This window comes from Pseudopodoces humilis, chromosome 18 (genome assembly GCF_049639895.1).
Source record: "Pseudopodoces humilis isolate 2021_Gansu_Grassland_sample_001 chromosome 18, ASM4963989v1, whole genome shotgun sequence".
Lineage (NCBI taxonomy): Eukaryota > Metazoa > Chordata > Aves > Passeriformes > Paridae > Pseudopodoces > Pseudopodoces humilis.
Window position 1 is genome coordinate 647,730 of NC_142217.1, and position 26,597 is coordinate 674,326.

The 26,597-nt window shown below is 53.3% G+C and overlaps 2 protein-coding genes across 2 annotated transcripts in view; one reads left to right on the forward strand and one right to left on the reverse strand.

Moving 5' to 3' along the window:
• The window catches only part of LOC102107146 (uncharacterized), a 178,884-nt gene that overhangs the window by 133,826 nt on the left and 18,461 nt on the right, over positions 1-26,597 (reverse strand). The window lies entirely within an intron of this gene.
• The window catches only part of LOC148182869 (uncharacterized), a 28,163-nt gene continuing 24,094 nt past the window's right edge, over positions 22,529-26,597 (forward strand). Inside the window, exons 1-2 of the mRNA XM_088063826.1 lie at positions 22,529-22,580; positions 22,767-24,063. Coding sequence (XP_087919952.1) covers positions 22,529-22,580; positions 22,767-24,063 — 1,349 coding nt within the window. The remainder of the gene's footprint in view (positions 22,581-22,766; positions 24,064-26,597) is intronic.

The following is a 26,597-nucleotide window of genomic DNA, read 5'->3' on the forward strand; positions in this document are numbered from 1 at the left end:
CGTATCCCAATTGCGACAAAACATCTCTTCCAATAATGCAGTCAACCTCCGGTGGGAGCGGGGTAAGTGAAAAAATAGCCGTTGCTTGTTTTCCTTCGATTTTTGCGGTGATCAAAGGGGAACGTTTAGCAAGTCGGACTCCTCCTATACCGGAGACTGTAGTGCTTGCTGATAAAAGAGGCCACATTCTAGGATATTTACCAGTGTCAATGATACAAGTATCTGCTCCGGTATCTAGCAAGGCCTTTTCAAGGGTAACGGTCTGCCCTTGATAATGGAGATGGCACGCTTTCTTTGGTCACGTGGCAAGGTCAATAACAGGCAGAGCAATGTCCCCTGAGGAACCAAGGCATTTTGTCCGACGTGGCTCAGTAGATCAAGGTGGTATACCAGCGGTCAAGTGTGGTAGAGGTACAAACTGCGCAAATCTTTGTCCTTTAGGAATGGTAAGTGGGGGAAACTGGGTACTAACGATGATAAAGAGTTCTCCTTCAGTATCAGCATCAACTACCCCTGGCTCGATGGAAAGGCCTAAAATGGAACCTGAGGAGCGGCCTAATATCAGTCCTCCAGTTGGTTGTCTATTAACAATCAATGGTCCATAGATACCAGTAGGAATAGTATGTGGACCATTATTGTAGAGTGTGGTGTCTACTGCTGCTGCCAGGTCCAATCCGAGGCTGCCGGAGGTTGCTGGCAGAAGTTGACCGCTTGGCTGTCGGAGGCAGGGGCTACTTGTGTCTCCGCGCGGCCCGTTTTCGCGCTGGCTCTCGAGTTTCCCAGCCCCCGGCGGCAGGCATTGTTGTCATGAGTGCTGGATTGACATTTTCCACACCAGACTCCCGACACATTGCATTCGCGGCGGATGTGTCCCGTTCGTCCGCATCTGAAGCATTTCATTCTTCCTCCTGCACCGGGGCGCCGCTGCAGTGTCGCCACTTGGAGGGGTGCAAGGGCAGCTAAGACCTGACTCTGGGCTGCTAGAGTTTGTTCTTTAAAGGCCTGTGCCTGGTGCTGCAGTCCTCCTATTTTTTGCAGAGCTTCTACCATAAACACCTGAGTGCCGCTTGGCATGGCTGCAGCCTTATCTAACAAATCTTGGACATTCCAATTTCCTGGTGCTGTGGCTATTAAAGATCGAGTTGTAGCATTTCCATTCTGTAATATACACTGTTTAACTAACGCGTCTTGCATATGCTCAGCTATACCTGCCTTGGCCAGGGCTTCAATAATTTTGTCCACAAAGGAGCCAAGGGCTTCATCTCTGCCTTGCTTAATCCCCATATACATGGGGATACCCCCAGGTGCCCTGATCTTATCCATAGCTCTTTTTGCAACTGCCATAGCTTCTCTCAGTTTCTCTCCCCCCAAGGCCGCCTGTTGCTCTAAGCGAATATGGGCTCCATTGCCCATAAGTTCATCTACAGTGAGCCCTGCGAGGGGATCACCAGCGGGGCGAGGAAGTGCAGCACTTGCAGCTGCCTCCTCCCTCCATCGAGTCTCAAACATAAGTCTCTGATGAGGGGTATATATGAGACGAGCCATGCCTCTAATGTCAGCGGGCAGCAGGACGGCTGAATTAAATAGATACTCAATCATCTGTTTCGCAGGCTCACTCATGACTCCAAATTGTGCCACTGTTGATCGTAATTGAGACAAAAGTTTCCAATTGAGCTGCGTAACTTCAGCTCACTGGCGCACCCCCCTGCAAAGGGTGAAATATCACAGGGAAAGCAAGTGGGGAGGCTATTTGCTCCTGAGCTGCTGCCGCCAATTCCGTATCTCCCTCTTGCAGACCCTGCCGTGCCAGCGCCGCCCATGCTTCACGCCTGCCTTGTGCCATAGCCTCTGCGAGATCTGATAAGGCCCCTGGGAACGGCTCCGTGGCTGCGGCATTAGATAGTGCATCCGAAAGAACGGGCGGCGGCAGGAGTGGCGGGTGATCCGAGGGGACAGGGGGTACAGAGGGAGTCGCAGACTCCCTAGAATCTGGCAGGGGCAGATCTACAGAAGCAAATATCGGTGGATTCGGAGCTGAAGGGTCGATATAAGCCTTATTGCGATCTTGCGCCACGCGGGCATTATCGGCAGCTCGGTTTTCTGCCTGACACATGAGTAACTCATTCTGCACAATCTTCCATAATTTGCTCATCTTTTTTGCTACTTTGTCATCTTCTAAAACTAACTCCCAGAGGCGATCGCCATACCTACGCCACTCATGTATTTCATGGACTGAGTGAGGGTTAGTGAAAAACCCATAGGAAACAGCATGGGTCAACAGGAGAGGTAAATCTTTCTCTAAATCTAAACCCTTAATGTCCCGCCTCTTCTAGAAGGCGGTGAAAAGATCATACGCCGCTTGCCTGTCCATACTCACCGGTACCGTTGCAACCCCCCAGGCATTAGCAGCGCGTAGCGGCAGAGCCCACCAATGTGGCGCTCAGGGCGACAAAGCGCCGTCCAAGGGACCCGTCCCCAACGCAGCTCTGAGGAGGAAAGGGAAAGCCTGTTCGGGCGCCAGATGTCGGGATTTGCCGGAGCCGCGGAAGACAAGCCTCATGCTCTCATGGTCAGCAAGTCTCAGTTTATTGGAGTTTACAATATACAATATATAATGCTCATAATCAGCTCATACATATTGCAAAAGCTAAGCTCATGATTGGTCCACTAACATTGACGCACATTATTCCTTGTGGTTAGCCTTGAAGTTACTAGTTCCCTATCTTCTACTGCAGATCCACATACTTGTCAGTTTCACATCCTGATAGTTGTTTCAGTTTGTCCTTAAGGACGTTCTGTCCTTGAGGCCTTATACTTTAACTAATCGGACAGTATCATGTCCTTTTTGTCTTAGCCATTCTTCAAACAAACTCTCTACAGGAAGATCCCACTCCCCACACAATTCCACCCTGGCCATGAGGTCACAGCAGCCTGTGGGGTGACAGCAGGCTGAGGTGACAGCAGGCTCTGAGGTCACAGAGGTGCCAGAGCCCCGTGGTTGCACAGCACCACGAGGACCGAGCAGTCAGTCCTTGACCACGACTGTTGTGGCAGCAGCGGCGGCGGCAGCAGCGGTGCTGACATTGGGACAGTGGTGTCAGGACAGTGGTGGCAGCAAGAGCTGCAGGACTGGCAGTGGGCAAGGCACCATGGCCTTTGCTCTGTGCCTCCTCCTCCTGCTCCTCCTGGCAGTGGCCCTGCCTGACAGGGCTGCCCAGGCTGCTCCGTGGCGAGCACGGCGAGCAGGTGAGCCGGCGGCCTGGCTTTCCTTTCCTTGGGCAGTGCTCCCTTCTCCCTGGGAAGCGTTGGGGATGGTTTTCCCCAGCGCTTTAGGGAGGGTTTTCTCTGTGGGAAGGAGAGGCCTCAGTAGCCCTGGGCTGGTCCTGCTGCCCCTCCAGGGATGTTGCATGGGGCCTGCAAAGAAGGTTGAGAGTGACCAGAGCCAGCCCAGAGCTCTCCAGGCCTCTCTGCAGCTTTGGCCATGTCCATTGACATCTGGCACCCACAGCCTTACCTGACCCCCTTGCAGTGCCCAGTTCCCTAAGGCAGAAGGGGATCCCAGCACACCATGGAATGGTTCTGATCTGTGCTCCCTTCCAGATGAGGGTGGTAGGAAGGCTTCTCAGGCAGCTTGGCTTCATGAAGGTTTTCTGCCTCTGGAGCCCCATGCAGGTATGTTCTCACTGTCCCAACAAGGAATAATCATTGAAAACCTGTCATGAACTAGGTGACAGAAGCTGCTGTGGCTGTTGAGTTACAGTGTGTCTGCAGCGAGGACGTTTCAAGCTCCTTTTCTGGTTGCTGCACACAAGCCCAGCTCCCATCACAGGAGTGAGTGGTGTGTCCCTGCTGATCCCACAGGCTGAGCCCTGGTTCTGTGGGATCCATTCATCTGAAATGGAAATACTTTCTGTTAAGGTTCTCCTAGAGGGAGGAACAAACCTACAGAGGATAGTAAGTCCCTGGAGACATCCAAACACATGGATAAGATGTTGAGTGAACTGGAGAGACACCATGGTGGGTCCATGTCCCTCAGCCTTCTTCTGAGACTCAGCAGATGGGGGCGTTCTCTGCACATCTGGACACGCCATGGCTGGCACAGCAGGAAGGGATCCATGGCAGCCTCGCTGCCCTGCTGCTGCTTTCATGGCCTGCAGGGCTGTTTCCCAGCCTGGCCTGGCTGCAGCTTCTCCCCAGCCTCTGCAGGAAGGCATTTGGCATCAGCTGACAGGGTTCCCAAACTGCAGCACAGGCCATGCACACCCTGAGATCCCCTGAAATTTGGTCTTGGGGTAGATCAGGTTCAGGGGCTGTTTGGAGGAGGGAGGGCTCTGGCCAATCCCATAAGTTTATATGATTTCCTAATCCTTATCCATGACCTTGACTAGTATCGCCTCATGATGATACCACTTCCCTGAAAGGGGAATGGTTCCATCCGATCCAGCTGTGGCTCTTCCTTTCTCCAGAGATGAACCCAAAGGCTGTGATGAAGGCAGCGTTTCCCGGAGGAAGCAGTGGCTCATGGGCAGCCCCTGCTGCAGGAAGGGAGGCCATGCCAGGCACAGTCCCAGGAGGTAATTGCTGTGCCTCTGGGCCTGAGCCCTGCTGAGGCTTGAGCTGTACATCTCTGCTGCTTGGCAGTGCCTGCCTTTCAGGGATTTTGCACAGAGCATGGAAAAGGTGTTGAGAGTGTCCAGAGCCAGTCCAGAGCTTTCCTCAGGCCCCTCTGTAGCTTTGGCCATGTCCATTGACATCTGGCTCCCATGGCCTTACCTGACTCCTTTGCAGTGCCCAGTTCCCTAAGGCAGAAGGGGATCCCAGCGCACCACGGAATGGTTCTGATCTGTGCTCCCTTTTAGATTGGGATCGTGACATGGGGCATCTGGAAGTGGTGGTAGATGGTGGTTTGAAGACCTTGCCAGATGCTGTAGGCAAGTTCTCAATGTCCCTTTCTGCACAGAATAATCAGTATCAAGGTGGCAAGAGCTCCCTCTTGTACCAAATCTCTTAACATAATCTCAGGCTTGATGGATTCTGGAAAAGTTGCCCTGCTCTCTTCTGGAGCCCTGAGTGACCCCACAGCATTGCTGTCAGTGGGAGGAAGGAGCATTTAGCTGTCAATCCTCTTCTCATGTTTAATGCCAGTGTCTCCTTCTGTGTGCTCTGTGCAGCCACAGAGAAGAGCAGAGAGGGAAGAGGCCAGGCCCAGGGCTGTGCCCCGTGGCTGTGCCTTGCACAGCTCCTTTGCCAGCCCCAGGGAGCCTGAGGTGCTCCAGCTGCCAATGCCAAGCCCTGGCCCTGCCTGGGGCTCGGTTCAGACCTGATGGCAGCTCCAGGGAGTCCTTTCTCCCCTGACTGCCATGCAAGGAGTTCCTTCCATCCCATTGTGGGGCCACTGCAGGCATGTGGTCCCCCTGCTCCTGCTCCTGAGTGGAAGGTGGAGAGGAGGGAGTGCCTTGGAGGGCACCAGTCACCCAGGTGCACTCACTGCCACTCCAGCCTGAAGAAGAATCTTCAGCAGTGTCACGGGAGCTGTTCTGTCCTGACTTTCTTTGCAGATGAACCTGATGATGAAGATGACCTGGATTCCCCGTCCATATCAGTTACTGAGCCTGATGATGAGGAAGATTATGAGGGTAGGTGAAGGCCTTTCGCCCTGGGAGAGCTGCCAGCTCAGAGCCCAAGGCTCGGCCAGGGCGGCATCGCTGCAGGTGCCAGGACAGAGCTGTGCACGTGTGTGCCCTCGCTCTGTGTGATCCTCTCACTGCTCCTGTGGCTCAGTGCTGCCTGTGCAGGTCAGCAGAGATGAGAGAAGCTTCTGTGGCTGTTGAGTTACAGGTGTGTCTGCAGCAAGGACTTTCCCAGCTGCTGAGCTAAATTCTGCAAGCAAGCCCAGCTCCCATCACTGGGGTGTGTGGTGTGTCCCTGCTGACCCCACAGGCTGAGCACTGGTTGTGTGGGATCCATTCCTGGGAAATGGAAATACTTTATATTATGGTCCCCTGAGAAGGAAGAACAAACCTATAGGAGATAGTAATGTAGCAATGGGGGAACTCAAATATCTGGACATAATCCTGAATGATCTGGAGGGTTGTTGTGGTGGGTCCATGTCCCTCAGCTTTCTCCTGAGACTCAGCAGCCAGGGGATTTCTCTGCACATCTGGACACACCGTGCCCGGCACAGCAGGAAGGGATCCATGGTAGCCTCACTGCCCCACTGCTGCTTTCATGGCCTGCAGAGCTGTTTCCCAGCCTGGCCTGGCTGCAGCTTCTCCCCAGCCTCTGCAGGAAGGCATTTGGCATCAGCTGACAGGATTCCCAAACTGTACCATGGGCCATGCACACCTTGAGATCCCCTGAAAATTTCCAGTCTCAGATCAGGTTTAGGGTCTGTTTGGAAGAGGGGTGGCCCTGGAGCATTTCCAAAGCCTTGGGCATTTTCCTGATCCTTATCCATGTCTTTGACAAATACTGCCTGGAGAAGACCAGCACAGCACAGAGAAATTGTGCCATTCAAGCTCGGGGGTTGAGTAGTCTTGCACCAAGGGGTGGCAAGCTGCCTGCAGGCCCCAGCTCTGGGGGAAACAGAGAATGTCCTGGCCGTATCCAGCATGCTGCCAGCTCAGCAGTGGAGCACAGCACGGCTCACACTGCCCATTGTTCCCACAGATGCAGCCGGCACCACAACACATGCTCAGAATATCTGGGAAAGCATGAGAAGAGTTTTCTACCAGGGAACACATGGTTTGATTAAGTTAATGGCCATTGTGGCTGGTGGAGCACTTTTCCTGATGATGTGCTGTGCTGGAATCTGGTATTGCTGGAAGAGAAAATGGTGAGTGTTTTGCTGATCTTGGCCTCAAACAGCTTCTTGAAAGGCTGCTCTTAGTCAGGAAACATTCCCAGAGAGGCTGCTGTGGACTTGTGGCTAGGCCTTGGTTGCCCAAATAACTCTGCTGAGAGTTCTGCTGCTGCCCAGGCCTTTCATTGGCCTCTTTTAGTGGGGCCTTGTCCTGGGGAGCCCGCTGGGGCTGCAGCCAGTGCTGGCTGCCACTGAGGCTGCCTGGCCAAGAGCAGCCCCAGGAGCAGCGGGCAGAGGCAAAGCAAGGTGGGCAGGAGAAAGAGCGGGGACGAGACTGTCCTTGAAAGGCAGAGGTGCTCTGGGGCCCGCTCCTGGCCAGGGACCCTGCCCAGAGCCATCCCCTGCTCTCCAGGGCCTTGAGGGGCAGCTGTCCAGCTGGGCCAAGCTGTGCCAGCAGCTCCAGCCGTGCTGGGGAGCCTTGGCAGCTCTGGGCCCTGCTGTGCAGGAGGGTCCCTGTGTGCCAGTGGCAGCTGGGGCCTTAGCCACCTCCTCTCTCCACAGGAGTGCCTCTGCAGCTTCAGAAGAGCAGCCAAAGATTTTAGTCTCTGAGAAGCTGACCTGTCATCCCCGCTCTTCACATCTCTCCCCATCTGCTGTGCTGCAGCTGCATCCCTGTTTTGAGGGCATCCCAAGACCCACACCTCCCAAGCGAGACCCTCTGCCCCTGAGCCCCCTGGCCCTGGTCCCTGGCCAGGACTGAAATTGGGCAGCCCCTGTGCACCAGAGCAGGGGTTGGTCCATTTTTTTTGTTCTAATAAAGAGATGGAGCTGTCACCCCAGTGTCCGGCTGGTACCACCAGCAGAGTCCACACAGCACCAGCCCTGGCTGAGCTCCATGTCCAGGAGCAGCCGGGGGTGCCCACGGTGTGGGCAGGCAGGAGCCAGGCAGGGGCTGCCGTGACCAGCGCTGGGGCCCCGAGGGGCTGGGGGAACCCATGCTGAGCGTCCCTGGGCTGTGAGGGCACATTTCCTTCAGTGGCATCACCTGGGCCTGCACCTCATGGGGCACACAGGGAAAATTTGGGCTCTCTCCTAAGGTGTGCAGGGATCCCCCATGTGGAGTGCAGTGGGGTTAAATTGAGAGGGTTTTTTACTCTTCTCAGCACAGCAAAGGGGACGCTCTTGGCCGAGGTTTTGCAAAGCTGGGAGGAAGCCTTTTGTGAGCCCTTGGGCCCGGCCTGTGGGCACAGCGGGCAGGTGGAGCCCATCCCATGAGGCCAGTTCAGGCTGCTCGGGCCGGGCCGGGCTGGGCCAGGTGAGCCGGGCCATTCTCTGGGGCACAGGAGGCACCCGGGGCTATAACTGAGGCCGTGGCTTCTCACCCTGAAGGGAGCCTGGCTCTGCTGGTTCAGAGGGCACAGCTCAGATCCCAGTTCCCTTTGTAAACCTGCTCGGGAAGTTTCTCAGTTTTGGAAGACAGGTGTCTGCTAGGGAGGGCAGGAGCCTCCCCTGGAATGAAAGAATGTAGACCCCCTCCCTCTGAATTATTATAATTCTGAAATCAAGGGGCTTTCAGGCAGAGATCTGGGGACAGGAATAACAGTTCTTTATTAGTATAACCAGGCAAACAAACAACAATAACTACAGCATTAGCAAGAAAACAGAAACAGGAGCCCCGTGACAGCTTTCTCGGCTGAGACGGGATGGAGGAGAGGCTTTGTTTCACAAACCCCTCGGGCAGTCAGTCCCGGTGCTCCTGCAGGGCTCTGAGGAACACTCAGCTGGAACAGCAGGGATGAGCAGAGATCCCGGGCCGGTGGCTGAGGTGGATCAGCAGCTCCACGGCGGTGCCTGGCACTGCCACACGTCCCGGCAGGACAGGGGGTGTGAGGCCACCAACAAAGAGGGAAGAAGGAGAAGCAGCAGCAGCTCCATCTGGATGATGGCGAAATTCCCTTCTCCCCACAGCAACAGCTCTGCGCCCAAAGTGTCCTTCTCTGAAGCTGAAGAAAGCCTGCCAAGCTGTCCCCACCCTCCTTTTTCCTGCCCCCCTTCCCCACCTGGGCCCGGCCAAACTCTTTGTCTTTTGTCAAACACCCACCAAGTACCCACAGTTAGGTTGTCCCCGCAACTAATGGGTAAAAATTCCACAGGCAAGCCAGAACTAAAAAAAAAAAAAAAGGACACCTAACCCCCAACAGTGTGTCTTAATCCCTCTTAGAATAAACATTACCAATTAAATGCAACTTCATGTTTAATTGCAGAAGTGGAAAAAAATTTCCAGAATTCTAACACTACTTTGAAAAATATGTTAATATGGCAAAAGGGAAGAAACATTTGGGGATTACTTCCTACTAAAAATAATCCTAAATATTTCAAAAAATTTATACTTTTTAAAAATAAAAATTAAAGATAACAAGGTGGGTTCCCCAAGCCCAGCTGCTGCCTGCCCAGCCAAGGCTGTGGCCCGCCAAGCAGCTGCGCCAGTGCTGGTGGTACCAGGCAGACCCCAGAGCAGAAGCCCAAAGGTGTTGCTCAAGCTCTGCCTTGGCAGGAGGGTCCTGCCTTCAGTCCTGTCCAGACACCAGGGCTTTCAGGGACAGAGGGTCCTGTTCTGGGTGGTGGCAGCACAGCAATAAGATGATAATGCAGCTTTGGCAAGGAAAACAGACACGGGCTTGGAGATGCAGGAAGAGAGGTGCAGTTCTCCCTGACTGAGTGTAGTGATTTACATTCACACTGTTATAAATGCATATCATATTCTTGGCTTTTTGCAAATATTATAAGGAATGTTATATGTATAAGATTAGAAAATTTAGCTGTATTAATACAGTTTCCTTTATTTCTGTTATTGATGAAACTTAGAAATAGTGGTATAACACATATATGTTAAGCTTTGGCATAGTATTAAAACAGAAACTACTTTAGTTTGTATAACCCAAAGACTGGAAAAGATAGCTGGAGACGCCCCCTACATTCATAAACTCTCTTATCCAGATGAAGACAGCAGTGACCAGAACTCTGGGGGAGGAATTGATTGCATTTCTGTTATCAGGAAATGTAAATCTCGTTGGTACCAAGAAGACTGATCTATTGGGAAGGGGGAAAGAGAAAATTAAACAGAAGAACACCAAAGATCCTAAGAAGATTGTATGAATATGCATGAGAATTTATGGATATGTAGTAGGATTCTGTTTTTAAGGGACAATCCTTTGTTAGTAAGGTGTGCTCTCTTGGCTGAATGCAGAGACACCCAGCTGTATCTGTATACTTTATTTTTAGCTCCTAATTATCTTTTTATTAAACCGTTAAATTCTATAAGAAAAATACGTGGCCCTCGTTTTTCACAACACTGAGCTGTTTGGCCAGACATCTGAAGCTGCAGAGGCACTCCTGTGGAGAGAGGAGGTGGCTGAGGCCCCCAGCTGCTGCTGGCACACAGGGACCCTCCTGCACAGCAGGGCCCAGAGCTGCCAAGGCTCCCCAGCACGGCTGGAGCTGCTGGCACAGCTTGGCCCAGCTGGACAGCCGCTCCTCAAGGCCCTGGAGAGCAGGGGATGGCTCTGGGCAGGGTCCCTGGCCAGGAGCAGGCCCCAGAGCACCTCTGCCTGTCAAGGGCAATCTCGTCCCCCCTCTTTCTCCTGCCCACCTTGCTTTGCTTCTGCCCGCTGCTCCTGGGGCTGCTCTTGGCCAGGCAGCCTCAGTGGTAGCCAGCACTGGCTGCAGCCCCAGCGGGCTCCCCAGGACAAGGCCCCACTAAAAGAGGCCAATGGAAGCCCTGGGCAGCAGCAGAACTCTTGGCAGAGTTATTTGGACAGCCACTGACTATCTACAGGTCCACAGCAGCCTCACTGGGAATGTTTCTATTCTACAATAGACTTTCAAAAGAAGCTGTTTGAGGGAAAGATGAACAAAACACTCACCGTTTCCTCTTCCAGGCATACCAGATTCCAACACCGCATAAAACGAAGAAATGCACCAAACAAAGCAGGCCTGCCATTAATTCTAGCCAACAGCATGTTCCCTGACAGAAACCTCTTCTGATATCCTTCTGGAAATTTGGAACACGTGTTGTGGTGCCGGCTGCCTCTGTGAGAGAATTGGGCAGTGAGAGCCCGTGCTGTGCTCCACTCCTGAGCTGGCAGCACGGTGGGTATGTCCAGGACGTTCTCTGTTTCCCCCAGAGCTGGGGCCTGCAGGTACCTTGCTGTCCCTTGGCACAGGCTGTGACACCAAACAAAGCCCAAAAAGCTGAAAGGAGAACCCTGGGACAGCGCAGCTGCTTGGGCAGTGGCTCCTTCCAGGGACAGGGGCCAAACCCATCCCTGAGCAGCCACTGCCACCCCTGACCCTCCCTGCTCCGTGACAGCTCCCCCAGCCCAAGGGGACAAAGCCAGGCCCTGTCAGGGGCCAGTGCATCCCCTGCCCAATTGGGAGCCAGGGCTGGCTGTGGCCCTGGGCTCACAGCAGGGCTCCTGCTCGGGGCTGCTCCTGTGTCTTGAGCCTCTGGATGCTTAGGGCCAGCTCTGGGAGCAGCTGCAGTGGAATGGACATTGGTGCACGAGTCCCATTTCCCAGGGACTGGGAATGAGCTCCAGAGGCCTGGAAACTGAGGCACCTCCAGCTTTGGCTGCTGCCGGGCCGTGCAAGGAGAGGCCCTGTGGGAAGAGTTGCTGGCACACAGCCCCACCGAGGGCTGAGCCCAGCACAGCAATTACCTCCTGTGCCTGGGCTCATGCTTGCAATTGCTTTCCTTCCTTCAGGAAATGCTGCCTTCCATAGAGCCTCTCTGTCCATCCCTTGAGAAAGGAAGAGGCACAGCTGGATCAGATGGAACCATTACATAGCAGGGAAGTGGCCTCTTCAGGAGGCAGTGCTTGTCAAAGACATGGAAGAGGACCAGGAAAAGGCCCAGGCTCTCTCTTGTCCAAACCACCACCTTTCCTGATCTGCTCAGACCAGGAAGTTACAGAGGATCTCAAGGTGTGCATGGCCCATGGTGCAGTTTGGGCAGCCTGTCTGCTGATGCCAAATGCCTTCCTGCAGAGGCTGGGGAGAAACTGCATCCAGGCCAGGCTGGGAAACATCCCTGCAGGGTGTGAAAGCAGCAGTGGGGCAGCGAGACTGCCATGGATCCCTTCCCATGGTGCAGGGCATGGCATGTCCAGAGAAAGCCCCTGGCTGCTGAGTCTCAGGAAAGGCTGAGGGAAATGCACCCACCGTGCTCTTTGATCAGTTCCTTCTCTATTTTTTTCAGGATATGGTGTGACTCAAGTGATTCTTTCTGTCCTGTGGCTTTGTTCTTCCCTCTTGGAGTACCTTAACAAAAAATAGTTAAATTTCCCAGGAATGGATCCCAGAAAAGCAATGCTCAGCCTGTGGGGTCAGCAGGGACACACCACTCACCCCTGTGATGGGAGCTGGGCTTGTGTGCAGTAATCAGCCAAGGAGCTGGGAAAGTCCTCCCTGCAGACACACCTGTAACTCAACAGCCACAGAAGCTTCTGTCACCTGGTTCCTACCAGATTGTCAATGACTGTTCCTTGATGGGACACTGAGAACATACCTGAAGGAGGCTCCAAGGGCTTCAAAATTTTATGCAGCCAATCTAATGGAGAAGCCTTCCTAGGAAGCTCATCAAGAAGGGAGCACAGATGAGAACCTTTTTCAGGATGTGCTGGGATCACCTTCTGCCTTAGGGAACTGGGCACTACAAGGGTGTTGGGTAAGACCATGGGAGCCAGATGTCAATGGACATGGAGAAAGCTGTAGAGGGGCCTGGAATGCTCTGGGCTGGCTCCTGGTCACTCTCAACACTCTTTCCATGCCCAGTACAACATCCCTGAAGGGTGGGCACTCTCCAGCAGCAGAGATGGCAGCTCAAGCCTCAGCAGGGCTCAGGCCTAGAGGCACAGCAATTACCTCCTGGGACTGTGCCTGGCATGGCCTCCCTTCCTGCAGCAGAGACTGCCCATGGGCCACTGCTTCCTCTGGGAAACGCCGCCTTCAGCACAGCCTCTCCATCCACTTCTGCAGAAAGGGACAGCTGGATCAGATGGCAGCATTCCCCACTGGGCCAGGTGGCATCTTCAAGAGGAAATGCTTATCAAAGACTTGGTTAAGGACCAGGATATCATATAAACTTTTGGGATTGGCCAGGTCCCTCCTTTCTCCAAACAGCTGCCATTTCTGATCTACCCAGAGACCAGGGCATCCTACAAGATCTCATTGTGGGCATGGCCCATGGTGCAGTTTGGGAATCCTGTCAGCTGATGCCAAATGCCTTCCTGCAGGGGCTGGGGAGAAGCTGCAGCAGGCCAGGCTGGGAAACAGCCCTGCAGGGCATGAAAGCAGCAGTGAGGCTGCCATGGATCCCTTCCTGCTGTGTTGGGCACTGCATGTCCAGATGTGCAGAGAAATCCCCCGGCTGCTGAGTCTCAGGAGAAGGCTGAGGGACACGGACCCACCTTGTCTTCTCTGCAGAATTTTATTCAGCATTTTCTTCATGGGTTTGGATGGCTCATGGGGTTTCATAACTCCTGTAGCTTTGGTATTTCCTCTTGGAGGAACTTAGAGAAAAATAATTCCATTTCACAGGAATGGGTCCCAGAAAAGCAATGCTCAGCCTGTGGGGTCAGCAGGGACACACCACTCATCCCTGCGATGGGAGCTGGGCTTGTGTGCAGTAACCAAACCAGGAGCTGTGAAGGTCCTCCCTGCAGACACACCTGTAACTCAATAGCCACAGAAACTTCTCTTACATCTGCTGATCTGCACAGGCAGCACTGAGCCTCAGGAGCAGTGAGGGGATTTCACAGAGCGAGGGCACACACGTGCACAGCTCTGTCCTGGCACCTGCAGCGATGCCGCCCTGGCTGAGCCTTGGGCTCTGAGCTGGCAGCTCTCCCAGGGGGAAAGGCCTTCACCTACCCTCGCCATCTTCCAGAGCCTCAGTCCTGGGTGTGGGTTGGGAAGCCAGATCACCTTCAGCAAGAGGCTTGGCTGAAAAGAAAGTAGGACGGAACAGCTCCCATGGCTCTGTAGGAGACCCTCAGGCTCCCTGGGGCCAGCAAAAGAGCCGTGCAAGGCACAGCCCTGGGGCACAGCCCTGGGCCCGTCCCCTTCCCTCTCTGCTCTTCTCTGTGGCTGCACAGAGCACATGGAAGGAGACACTGGCATTGTACACAGGAAGAAGACTGACAGCTAAATGCTCCATCTTCCCACTGGCAGTGACCTGTGGGATCCCTTAGGGCTCTAGAAGGGAGCAGGGCAAGGTTTCCAGAACCCATCAAGCCTGAGATTATGTTAAGAGATATGGCACATGAGTGAGCTCTTGCCACCTTGTCATTGCGTGTTCTGTCAGTAAAGGGAATAGAAGAACTTGCCTCCAGCATTCTCTAAGATATTCAAAGTATCATTGAGTAGCACTTCCAAATAATTGAGGTTGTGTTCCAAATCTAAAAGGGAGCACAGATCAGAACTGTTTCCATGGTGAGCTGAGATCCCCTTCTACCTTAGGGAACGGGGCAGTGCAAGGGAGTCGCGCTAAGGCTGTGGGTGCCAGATGTCAGTGGACATGGCCACAGCTGCAGAGGGGCCTGGGGGCTCTGGGCTGGCTCCTGGTCACTCTCCACCCTCTTTGCAGGCCCTGTGCAGCATCCCTGGGAGAGGTGGCTGGAGCAGCCCAGGCCCCACTGGGGCCCTCTCTCTGCCACAGCTGAAAGAATTGTAAAAGCAATGGGGAAGAACTACAGCAGGCAGTGCCACAACTGTCCCTCAGGCCCTCCCTCCCTCCTGCCCACGTTCTGCTGGGATAGCTCTCCCATCCCATAGGGACAGAGCCAGGCTCTTTCAGGATACAGTGGAACCTTGCTCTCCCCCACTGCATATTTCCCACCATGGGCACCCCTTTGCAGCCACTGCCAGGTTTTTGGACGTGTCTCCCATGGAGGGACCCCAGCAGAACTGCTCAGTAGCTGAGTGCCCTGAGCCCTGAGCTGGGGATAATTCCTCTGGGCTGTGCCGGTCTTGTCCGGGCTGTGTCCACACTGCCAAGCAGCAGAGATGTCAGCTCAAGCCTCAGCAGGGCTCAGGCCCAGAGGCACAGCAATTACCTCCTGGGACTGAGACTGTGCTTGGCATGGCCTCCCTTCTTGCAGCAGAGGCTGCCCGTGAGCCACTGCTTCCTCCAGGAAACGCTGCCTTCAGCACAGCTCTTTGGTCCCTCTCTGAAAAAAAATAAATTGTACACCTGAATCAGATGGAACTGTTCCCCACTGGGGAGGTAGCATCTTCATAAGGCAATGCTTATCAAAGGAAATCATATAAACTTTTGGGATTGGCAAGGGCCCTCCTTTCTCCAAACAAACACCATTTCTGGTCCACCCTGAGACTGGGAAAGTGCAGAAGATCTCAGGGTGGGCATGGCCAGTGGTGCAGTTTGGGCTCCCTGTAAGCTGATGCCAAATGCCTTCCTGTAGAGGCTGGGGAGAAGCTACTGCCAGGCCAAGCTGGGGAACAGCCCTGCAGGGCATGAAAGCAGCAGCGAGGCTGCCATGGATCCCTTCCCGCTGTGGTAGGCACTGCATGTCCAGATGTGCAGAGAAAGTCTCCAGCTGCTGACTCTCAGGAGAAGGTTGAGGGACATGGACCCACTTTACACTCCCTGCAGCATTTCCTTCAGCATTTGCCTCATGGGTTTGGATGGCCCATGGGGTTTCATGACGCCTGTAGCTTTGTTCCTCCCCCTCGGAGGATCTTGACAGCAGGTAGATCCATTTCTCAGGAATGGATCCCAGAAAAGCAGTGTGGGGTCAGCAGGGACACACCACTCACCCCTGCGATGGGAGCTGGGCTTGTGTGCAGTAACCAACCCAGGAGCTGGGAGAGTCCTCCCTGCAGACACACCTGTAACTCAACAGCCACAGAAGCTTCTGTCATCGCTGCCAGCTGGACAAGCTTTAAGGTTCTGAGCTGGCAGCTTTCCCAGGGGGAAAGGCTTTGACCTACCCTCATCATCTCCCAAGGGCTGAGTCCTGGACATGATTTGGAAAGCTGGATTGCCTTCATCAATAGGTTCAGCTGCAAGGAAAGGCAGGACAGAACAAGTCCTAGACAGTGCTGAAGATTCTCCTTCAGGCTGGAGTGACAGTGAGTGCACCTGGCTGATTGCTGCCCTCCAAGGCACTCCCTCATCTCTGCCTTCCACCCAGGAGCAGGGGCAGGGAGACCACGTGCCTGCAGTTGTCCCACACCGGGATAGAAGAAGCTTCTTGAATGGCAGTCAGGGGAGAAGGGACACCCTGGAACTGCCATCAGGTCTGAACTGAGCCCCAGGCAGGGTCAGGGCTTGGCAGCAGCAGCTCAGGCTCCCTGGGGCTGGCAAAGGAGCCGTGCAAGGCACAGTCCCAGGGCACAGCCCTGGGCCTGGCCCCTTCCCTCTCTGCTCTTCTCCATGGCTGCACAGAGCACACGGAAGGTGACACTGGCATTGCACAGTGGAAGAAGATTGACAGCTAAATGCTCCTTCCTCCCACTGACAGCAATGCTGTGGGATCACTCAGGGCTCCAGAAGGGAGCAGGGCAAGGTTTCCAGAATCCATCAAGCCTGAGATTATGTTAAGAGATAATGGCACACGAGGGACCTCTTGCCACACTGACACCCATTATTCTCTCAGGAAAGGCACATTGAGAACTTGCCTCCAGCATTCTCCAAGCGTTTCAAGCCATTATCCAAGAGGGCATCCAGATAATGCAAGTTACGATCCCAATCTAGAAGGGAGCACAGATCAGAACCATTCCATGGTGTGCTGGGACCCCTTCTGTTTTAGGGAACTGGGCACTGCAAGGTGTTTGGGTAAGGCCATGGGAGCCAGATGTCAATGGACATGGCCAAAGCTGCAGAGAGGCCTGGGGAGCTCTGGGCTGGCTCTGGTCACTCTCCACCCTCTTTGCAGGCCCTGTGCAACATCTCTGGAGGGGCAGCAGGACCAGCCCAGGGCCTCTGGGGCCTCTCTCCCTCCCACAGAGGAAAACCTCCCTAAAGCCCTGGGGAAAACCATCCCCAACACTTCCCAGGGAGAAGGGAGCACTGTCCCGGGAAAGGGAAGCCAGGCCGCTGGCTCACCTGCTTGCCGTGTGTTGTAGTTGATAGCCTGAAATGTATCTTTTCCCATCTTTTAGTTGTGATTCTCCCCCCACCCCCAAGCTTCTCTTTCTCCTGTTTACCTGGCGTCAAGTTACCATGGTTACTGAAGTTTCTCTCCTCAGCCCCACGGCGAGAGGCTGGATAGAGTAAAGAGAGGACCCCGCTGGCATTTCCAGCTGCTTGAAGTTTCTTTAGCCCAGGAAAGCACGGGGTTGAGAGAAGAGAACTCTTCTTTCCAACACGGAAGTTTGTAACTTTTTCCTGTCCCAGAATGCCTCTGAGCTATGGAAGCTGAGAGGGCATGCTTACCTTGCCTTCTCTTTCTTTCCCCCCTGTGTTGCCAGGAAACCAGGCCCCCCCTCTCTCCCCCTCTGCCCCTCTGTATAGAATACTCCTACATCTTTGTGGGCATTTGAAGAAGTTGGTGTCTGTTATTTCTTATCTTGGCATGTGTAACCTTGATTTGTAGAAAGTTTGTAAGATGTACTAACTGAGAAAAATAATTGGTTCTCTCTGATGTTCCCTCCCTCTGAGAAACCCTGTTAAAAGAGACCCCCCCAAACCCCAAATCCTTTGTCTCTCGTCCTTTGGATTCCCCTTCACAGAAATAAACTGTGGAATGCAAACCAGAGACAGAGTCCTCCCCTGATTTCTTTACTCGCTCTATAGACTTGGATTCTTGAAGAAAATCAGTGAACCCCACAAACATATGCTGGCTCGAAACTCGAGTGAAGAGAAACCTCATCACTAAGCTAGCCGGGCCACACTCGACAAGATCGAGTCAGCCGTGCTTGCCACGGAGCAGCCTGGGCAGCCCTGTCAGGCAGGGCCACTGCCAGGAGGAGCAGGAGGAGGAGGCGCAGAGCAAAGGCCATGGTGCCTTGCCCACTGCCAGTCCTGCAGCTCTTGCTGCCACCACTGTCCTGACACCGCTGTCCCAATGTCAGCACCGCTGCTGCCGCCGCCGCTGCTGCCACAACAGTCGTGGTCAAGGACTGACTGCTCGGTCCTCGTGGTGCTGTGCAACCACGGGGCTCTGGCACCTCTGTGACCTCAGAGCCTGCTGTCACCTCAGCCTGCTGTCACCCCACAGGCTGCTGTGACCTCATGGCCTTAGGTGTCTGCCCCAAGTGTACTCCCATCTGTACTAGAGGACTGCCCTGACTATAAATCTTTGATTTCATCAAAGGGTCACTGCTAAACAAAACCTTGGTTTTGCCTCCTGACAATGCTGGACAGGCAGTGCCCCAGGAGATGCTCTTGATGGTTGCCTCTTTTCCTGGGCATGGCACTGGAGGAGGTCCAGGCCCAGGTGATGCCACTGAAGGAAATGTGCCCTCAGCCCAGGGACGCTCAACACAGACTCCCCCAGCCCCTCAGTGCCCCACTGCTGGTCACAGCAGCCCCTGCCTGGCTCCTGCCTGCCCACACCGTGGTCAGCCCTGCCTGCTCCTGGACATGGAGCTCAGCCAGGGCTGGTGCTGTGTGGGCTTTGCTGGTGGTACCAGCCAGACACTGGGGTGAGAGCTCCATCTCTTTATTGGAACAGAAGAGCTGTGCTGGGCCCTGCCCTGGCAGGAGGGACCCACCTTCAGTCCAGGCCACAGAGCAGGGCGGGTCCTGCTAACAAATTTACAAAATTTACAAAATTATTAACAAATTAGAACAAATTTAGGCATTGGGCCTAAAGATTAGTAAACATAAGGCTAATTAGTAGACTAACATAACACAATGCTCAGTATGTATGCACAAACCTGTAAGGTTATCCAAAGGACAATGAGGAAGAGGAGAAGCCTTCGCCAAAAGACCACCAGAAGAAGACTGAAGACCTCCTAACAACAAGTGAGGCATGTGCCGTGAAGAAAAGTGACGTAAAGTCAGAAAAGTCAGAAAAATTGGAAGGAGAAAACTTACAGGAAACATTAATGAATATGAATAAGCATACAGTATATAAGTTTAGCTTGAAGTGCTTTGTTTTGAACGTGAGGCAGGGTGGGAATACCCTGGTCTGTTCTGCTTATGCTTTAATCATACTTAATTTCTAGCAGATTATATATATAAATATTAATTTTTTATTAAACTGTATTATTTTACTAAACTGTATTCTTTTATAACACATTACTATTCAGTTTAGTAAATTGTATTCATTTTTAATTAAACTGCCATTAACCCAAGGGACCTAGTTGTCAAAATTCTAATTTCATTTATAACAATATTTTAACAAAGAAGGATGGTACAACATTGGTATTTAACACACATGACACAACATGAGCTATATTAACAAAGAAGGCTCCTTACGGTGACAACATTCTACTGTTCAAACTGTAAAACATCTTTGTGTACTGATGAGGAGGTCATGATTTACTCTTTACAATCCTGATGCTAAATGTCTCCTTAGGAGGTCTGGTCACAGAGAAGAATGAGCCCCTTGTAGGCTGCCCCTGTTTGGACAACCTGCTCCTCACCCCGAGCCTCGGCATGTCTGACATCGCCCACCTGGGACTGACATCCCAAAACATTTAAAACATTTATCAACTTTTCTTTATCATTAAAATATAATAAATTATTAAAAATAAAATTTTAATTTTTATAATAATATTGTTCTGTATTTTTATATCCTAATTTTTATATTTATATGAAAGAATTGATACATTTTTAGCAACTAAAAACATTATCGGTCCTTGGTTCCAAGTACCACAATTCCCTTCATTAATTAATTGATCACTATTTCTCTCTCTTTATGCTAATTACTCCTATTTTTAGTCCTTTGATCATCTTTTTTAATAATTTTCTCAGACAGGGTAAAAGGGACCACTTTGGGATCCATAGAAACTTTCCTGAGGAATATTTGGGGCAGTTTTGGGTCTGGGGAGGGAATTTAGAGAGAACTTGGGGGTCTGGAGGACACTTGGGGGAGTCGGGTGGGCACTTGGAGGGGCATTTAGGGATTCTGTGGGACAATTCGGGATCCGGGGGAGCACTTGGGGGTCCAGGGGAGCACTTGGATGTCAGGGAGGGGAATCTGGGGGCCCTTCGGGGTCCGGGCGGGCACTTGGGGGGCTGTAACAGGGAATCTCTGGGCCGCGGGGGTTGATGGGAGTTGTAGGCGCCGGTATAATACGGTTTAACGGGGCCACGGAGCATCACGGGAGTTGGAGGCGCAGCTCCAATGGTTCCGGTGAGGCGCGGGGCATGACGGGAGATGAAGTCCCGGCTGGAATAGCGTTCTATGGGCGCCGCGGAGCATGATGGGAGCTGTAGTTCCGGAAGTGGCTCGGAAGGCGCGTTTGGCAGTGTGGGGAAGCGCTTGGAGAACACTTCTGCGTCCGAGCTGTGGCTGCAGGTGCTCGGGGCGAATGTATACGGCTCGGGAGCACTTGGGGGGAACCTGGGGAGCTCTAACCGGGCTCTTTAGGGCGCGGGGCACGGCAGGAGGTTTGGGCGCGGAACTGTGTTGTGGGATGATGGGAGATGAATTCCCAGCAGTGGCTGGAAGAGGCATCTGTGGGGTCGGGAGCATTCAGGGATCCGGGGATGCTTTGGGGGGCCCCGAACGGGCGCTGAGGGGGCACTCGGGGATCCTGGAGGGTCTGGGGGACACATGGGACCTATGGGGGGCGATCCCGGGGTTCTGGGGAGTGCAGGGCATATTCCCAGTCCCTCCCTGTTTCTTGCAGCATGATCCCACTTTCTCACACCCACTCCCAGTCAGCCTCAGTGGAGTTGGACTCCCTACCAGTATGATCGTATTCACCTCCAGCATGATCCCAGTTCATCCCAGTATAAGTCCTGTTGATTCCAGTTACCCCCAGCATGCACCCAGGAACTCCCAGTTCCTGCCAGTTGCTCCTGGCATGACCCCAGTTGCTCACAGCTGCTCCCAGTCAGCTTCAGCATGATCCCATTCACTCCCAGTATATCCCACTTGCCCCCCGCCTGGTCTCAATTGCCCCCTGCAGTTTCCTACTCACTGCCAGTATGATTCCAGTATGATCCCAGTTTCCCTCAGTGTGATCGCAGTCTCTCCTGGCATGGGCCCAGCTGCTCCCAGTATGATCCCAGTATGATGTCAGTACACCCTCAGTACAATCTCAGGCACTGCCAGTATGATCCCAGAATGATCCCAGGATGATGTCAGTACACAGCCAGTGCAATCTCAGCCACTGCCAGGATGATCCCAGTACAAACCAATCCCTGCCAGTGCTGCCACTCCTGGGATCCCCCAGCCCTCTCTGTGTTCCCCCCTCCCGCATCTCCCCAGAGGAGCCCCAAGGGCTGGCAGTCCCCAGCCAGGGTCCCCAGCCAGCCCCAGGTTGGATCTGCAGCCCCCAATTTTCCCAGTTTCCCTCTCCTTTTCCCCAGGCCGGGTTCCCCCCGTCCCCAGTGGGTGGGAGCAGGGGAGAGCCCCGCGCTGCCCATCCCGACCTGTTCCGGCTCCATCCCCACTCCTGCCGTGGCCTGTGAGGGGTTTGGGAACGGGGCACCGGGGGTGTCACTGCTCCTGGGGGAGGAGGAGGAGGGATGAAGAAGGATAGTGAGAGGGATGGAAGTAGGAGCAGGAGGTGACATTAGGGAGGGGAAAGAGGAGGGATGGAAGGGGAGGAGAGGGAGGAACATGTTGTAAATACTCCACAAACCCCTTCATTCCTGTCCCCCATGGGGATGTGTCCGCCCTTCACAGAACACGGGCGGGAAGGGGTCTCAAAATATATCCAACATGGACCTAAGGTATTTCAGACAAAGAAGGCTCAGACTTACGAGATGTGGTCCTGGGTTTATTGTATGTGGATCGCCCGGGGCAAGAAAGAGGATGAGATTCCTCGGGTGCTATCTCTTAAACTTGGGGGAGGGGGTGGCCAGGGGATACAGGGGGGTTACAGCCAGTGGGATAGGGAAAAGAAAAGGGAGGTTAGGTAGGGACTAACCTTATACAACACCAAGGGTGAGTTCTTCCCTTGGGACAGACCATAATTTTTTTAAATGAACTTCAACAGGAAGAGGAGGGACAGAGGAGGATCAGGGAAAGGAGAAGGAACCAAGAGGTCAAGAACTCCCTGAATTTACAGTCCCCCACCTGTGGGATCATCACCCCCCATCTCACAGGTGCCCCAAGAGGGGGAGCTCAGCCCAGATATCCTGGGGGGTACCTGGGTTGAGTTTTTTGGGAGGGGATATTTGCGACTTAAGGACTGCAAAGCTGAGTGGAAAATGCCCCTTGGGGGACACTGGGGGGTCCCAGCATCCCTAAGTGGGGAGATGGAAATGGGGGAACTTTTTTGATTCCTGGCACTCCCAGCAACCTGGGGAGGGCAGGGATTGAGTAGACAGAGGACCCCCAGTACAAGCGTGACCCCCAGCAGCTAGGATAGGGGGGAACCCCTGAACACCAAAGGGGACAGACCAGAGATGGTGAACTCCTGGGAGGCATTTTCAGGTTGAATCTTGATGTTTTGGAGGTTTTTATGGATAGCTTGGGATTTCTAAAGATGGACTTGGGCAGGAGGAGCCCCCTAATCCAATGTGCTCATAAATTGTATTTTTCCCCAAACCAGGATTTCCCAATCCCAGATCTTGGCCAGATGGATAAGGAGGCTGTGAGGAAGAGGAAGATGCCCCAGGACACCCAGGCAGGTGAGGAGGAAGTCAGTGCCCCTTTCCCCCTCTCTCCTGCTCCATCTCCCAGCCCAGCATGGCCCCCGGCTGCAGGACAACCCCGCTGCCGATGCCGTCCTACCGGGGGCGCACTGGGGGGATCTCCTTCCCCTTCCCTATGGCACAGAGGCAAATCCCATCCTCTCCTTGTCTTTCCTCCCCCAGACAAGGAACTTAGGATTGAGACCAGGGAAGACAAATCCTCACAGCAAAACCTCATGGAAGAGGCTGTCTTGAGCAGCTCCACAGCACAGGAATCCAATGGGGAGGAAAAGCTTCAGAGATCCCGCAGGAGGAGGGGATCCAAACCCATCCCAGGGTGCTCTGAGGAGGAAAGACCCACCCTGTGCCAGGAAGGTGGCTGGAGATCCAGCCAGGGCTCTGAGCTGGTGGTCCATGAGCAGCTTCAGGATGGGGAGAAGCCCTACAAGTGCTTGGAGTGTGGGAAGAACTTCAGCCGGAGCAACAGCCTGATCTGCCACCAGATGATCCACACTGGGGAATGGGCCTACGAGTGTGGGGAATGTGGGAAGGGCTTCAGCTTTAACTCCCACCTCATCGCCCACCAGCACATCCACACTGGGGAGAGGTCCTATGAGTGTCCCGAGCGTGGGAAGAGGTTTCACAGCAGCTCAAATCTCCTCCAGCACCAGCGGATTCACACGGATGAGAGGCCCTTCTGCTGCCCCGACTGTGGGGAGGGCTTCAAGCAAAACTCCCACCTCATCAGGCACCGGCGCATCCACACTGGGGAGAGGCCCTACGAGTGTGGGGAATGTGGTAAGAGCTTCAGCCAGAGATCCCATCTGATCCGCCACCAGAGGACCCACACTGGGGAGAGGCCTTATGAGTGTGGGGAGTGTGGGATGACCTTCAGCCAGAGGTCCCAACTCATCATCCACCAGATGATCCACACTGGGGAGAGGCCCTACGAGTGTCCTGAGTGTGGGAAGAGGTTTCAGACCAGCTCCACTCTCCTCGTGCACCAGCGGATTCACACAGATGAGAGGCCCTTCCGCTGCCCCGACTGTGGGGAGGGCTTCAATCAGAACTCCAACCTCATCACCCACCAGCGCATCCACACTGGGGAAAGGCCCTACGAGTGTGAGGAATGTGGGAAGAGCTTCAGCCAGAGATCCCACCTGATCCGCCACCAGAGGACCCACACTGGGGAGAAGCCCTGTGAGTGTGGGGAGTGTGGGATGACCTTCAGCCGGAGGTCCCAGCTGACCATCCACCAGATGATCCACACTGGGGAGAGGCCCTACGAGTGTCCCGAGTGTGGGAAGAGGTTTCAGACCAGCTCCATTCTCCTCAGGCACCAGCGGATTCACACGGATGAGAGGCCTTTCCACTGCCCCGACTGTGGGGAGGGCTTCAAGCAGAACTCCACCCTCATCACCCACCGGCGCATCCACACTGGGGAGAGGCCCTATGAGTGTCCCCAGTGTGGGAAGAGCTTCTCCAGGAGCTCTCACTTGACCAGACACCAACAGAGGCACCAGTAAGGGAAGCCCTGTGAGTGCCCCAAGTGCAGGAAGAGCTTTGTGCGCTGCTCCAGCTCCATCTCCCATCAGAGGGCCCACGTTGGGCAGAGCCCTGATGACCCACATACCCAGTGATCTGTGTTGGGAACACACTGGGCTGGTGGTCATTTTGATTTGGCCCCGATATTCTTTTCATTCATCTTCATCCCTTTAAAACAGACAAAATTGGGGTAAAAGTCAACAGATTTGTTAAAGGCATCTAGAGCCTCACATTTTACTAGTGCTTGAAGGGAATCTGGTGTTCAGGGAGGTAAATGGGTTGGTTTTGGGGGTATTTGGTATATTTGTCTCCGTCTCTTGGCACTCAAGGAGACGAGGGAGTTCAACCTGTCACCTCAAAATCACTCAATGCCACTGAAAAGTATTCATTCCCACCCAGATTTCCTGGATTCCACAGCCCCTCAGGGTGTGTTGCCTGAAGTTTTAGCTTTCATATTTTTCATAGTCCGCTTTGCCTAGGTTTGCAGTTTTGAACTTCATATTAAGTGTTAGTGAACTCTTTTCACAGAGTAGGTAGACAAAACAATTCCTTTTCTAGCTTGATACCAAGGACAATTGTTACAAGTTCCAGGCCCAAAAGCATAAACAAGGGTGGACTGAAGAGAGAAAACAAGAAGGATGGGACTTCCTCATCTGAAGCTGTAACTGGGCAATGAACCTCAATATGCAGATGAACCTGAACTTCTAAAAATGTGAGACCTTGTGATCACTTGTCCATTTTTGTGACCATTTCTGGTCTATCTTGGGTGTAGTCCTGGCCAGGCTCTTGTACTGCCCATGGTGTATTTAAATTCTTCTAATAAACTTTATTCTTAACTCTGTCCAGCCTCTGTTCTAGGTCAGCCTTCTGAAGGCATCAGGTGGAATGGGGTTGGAAGGGGATTGGGTGAAGTGGGATGCAAATCAGGAGGGGTGAGATGGGCATTGGGTGGGGCAGGATAGGTGGGATGGAGTTCGGGAGGTGTGAAATGGGGGAAATAGGGCTTGGGAAGGGGGTCTTGATGTTCAGCAGGGATGGGATGGGTTGGGGTTTGGATTGGGGAGGTGGGGTGGGGTCTGGAATGAGACAGCCAAAGTTTGGGGATGATGAAGGGAGCAGGAGGCCATTACTGAGTTTTTCTGTGAGATTCCCCTGCCCAGGGAGGCAAAGATTTAGTTTCAAATGAACATTGTTAAAGTGAGCGGTGTGGGCAAGAGGGAATTCCATCCCTCTGCCTCAGAGGTTGGGCCCTGCAAGCCCAGGAACGAACTCCACCCTGGGCCCCTCGTGGGGTGGCAGCCCAGGGATTTCTGATTGTGTTTTGGGCCCCTGGGGTTTCTCCCTTGCTGTGTTCCCAGTGGTCCCTGACCTTGAACTCCACCCTGGTTCTCTAAACCCATCTCCCTGCCTCTGTCTGGGGCTGTCTCTGGATCTGATTTTGTTCCTGAGCTGAATAAATGGTTTCCTGAGCAGAATCCCATCTCGTTGGTGTCCCATGCCTGTTCCTGGTAACTGTGGCTTCCCTGGACATGATCCTGCAGCCTGGCCCTGGAACGCAAGACCTCACAAAATTAAGACCCACCCAGACCCCCCCAAAAATAAAAAAATTCCCTAAAATATGCCAAATCCCCCCAAATTCCCTTAATTTCCATAAAATGCCCTTTTATTCACCCTCCGCTGCCTCCGCAGATGGTGCCTTGGGGACATCTCAAGGAATTTGGAGGGGGTCTGTCTTCCCCCCCACCCCGAAAAACCTGCTGCTTTTGGGAAAAAAATTCCCAAAAATCCCTTGGATTCAAGGGGAGTTCCCCATTTTTGATGCATTTTTTGAGGGTTCCTGTCATGCTATGGGAAACTGAGAAGCACGACACGGACTCTCATATGAGTTGAAAAGGAAAGTGAGTTTAATTACCTCAGATCTTCTTTTATAGACCAATATGTGAAAGTCCAGAAAGGTAAAACTCTTATTGGTTAGCGAACAAACACAACACTGTCATTGGTCAGTGGGGTACACCACCCCTCGACCTTCTCTTGCAAGAAAACAAGAAACTGACAAACAGCACCTGCAAGGCTGTCTTCTATCTCTGAGGATTGTTTTAATTCCTCCTTATGATTTCCCAGGCCACTTTCTCAAGTGAAACTGAGAAAGATATGCAGCCTGCTTTTCCACAGGCACTGTGCTCCCTGCTTTGCTCACAGCGGGTGTCACTGAGAGGAGGAAATGGAGGCTGTCACTGCTGTGGTGTCACAGAGAGGGGAACTCTGAGGCTGTCACTGCTGTAGTGTGTGAAAGACTGACATTTAAGATAAAAAGAGAAACAGCTAAGGAAGTTAAGGTTGCTGGAGGCTGATGGGAGTTGTTTCTCCTGGCAAATCGCTGGCCATTTCTGAGAATTGACAGTAGTTTTGCCCATTGAAAAGTGACATCAACCTGTGAACACCACCCCATAAATCTTAAGCTTGGGAATT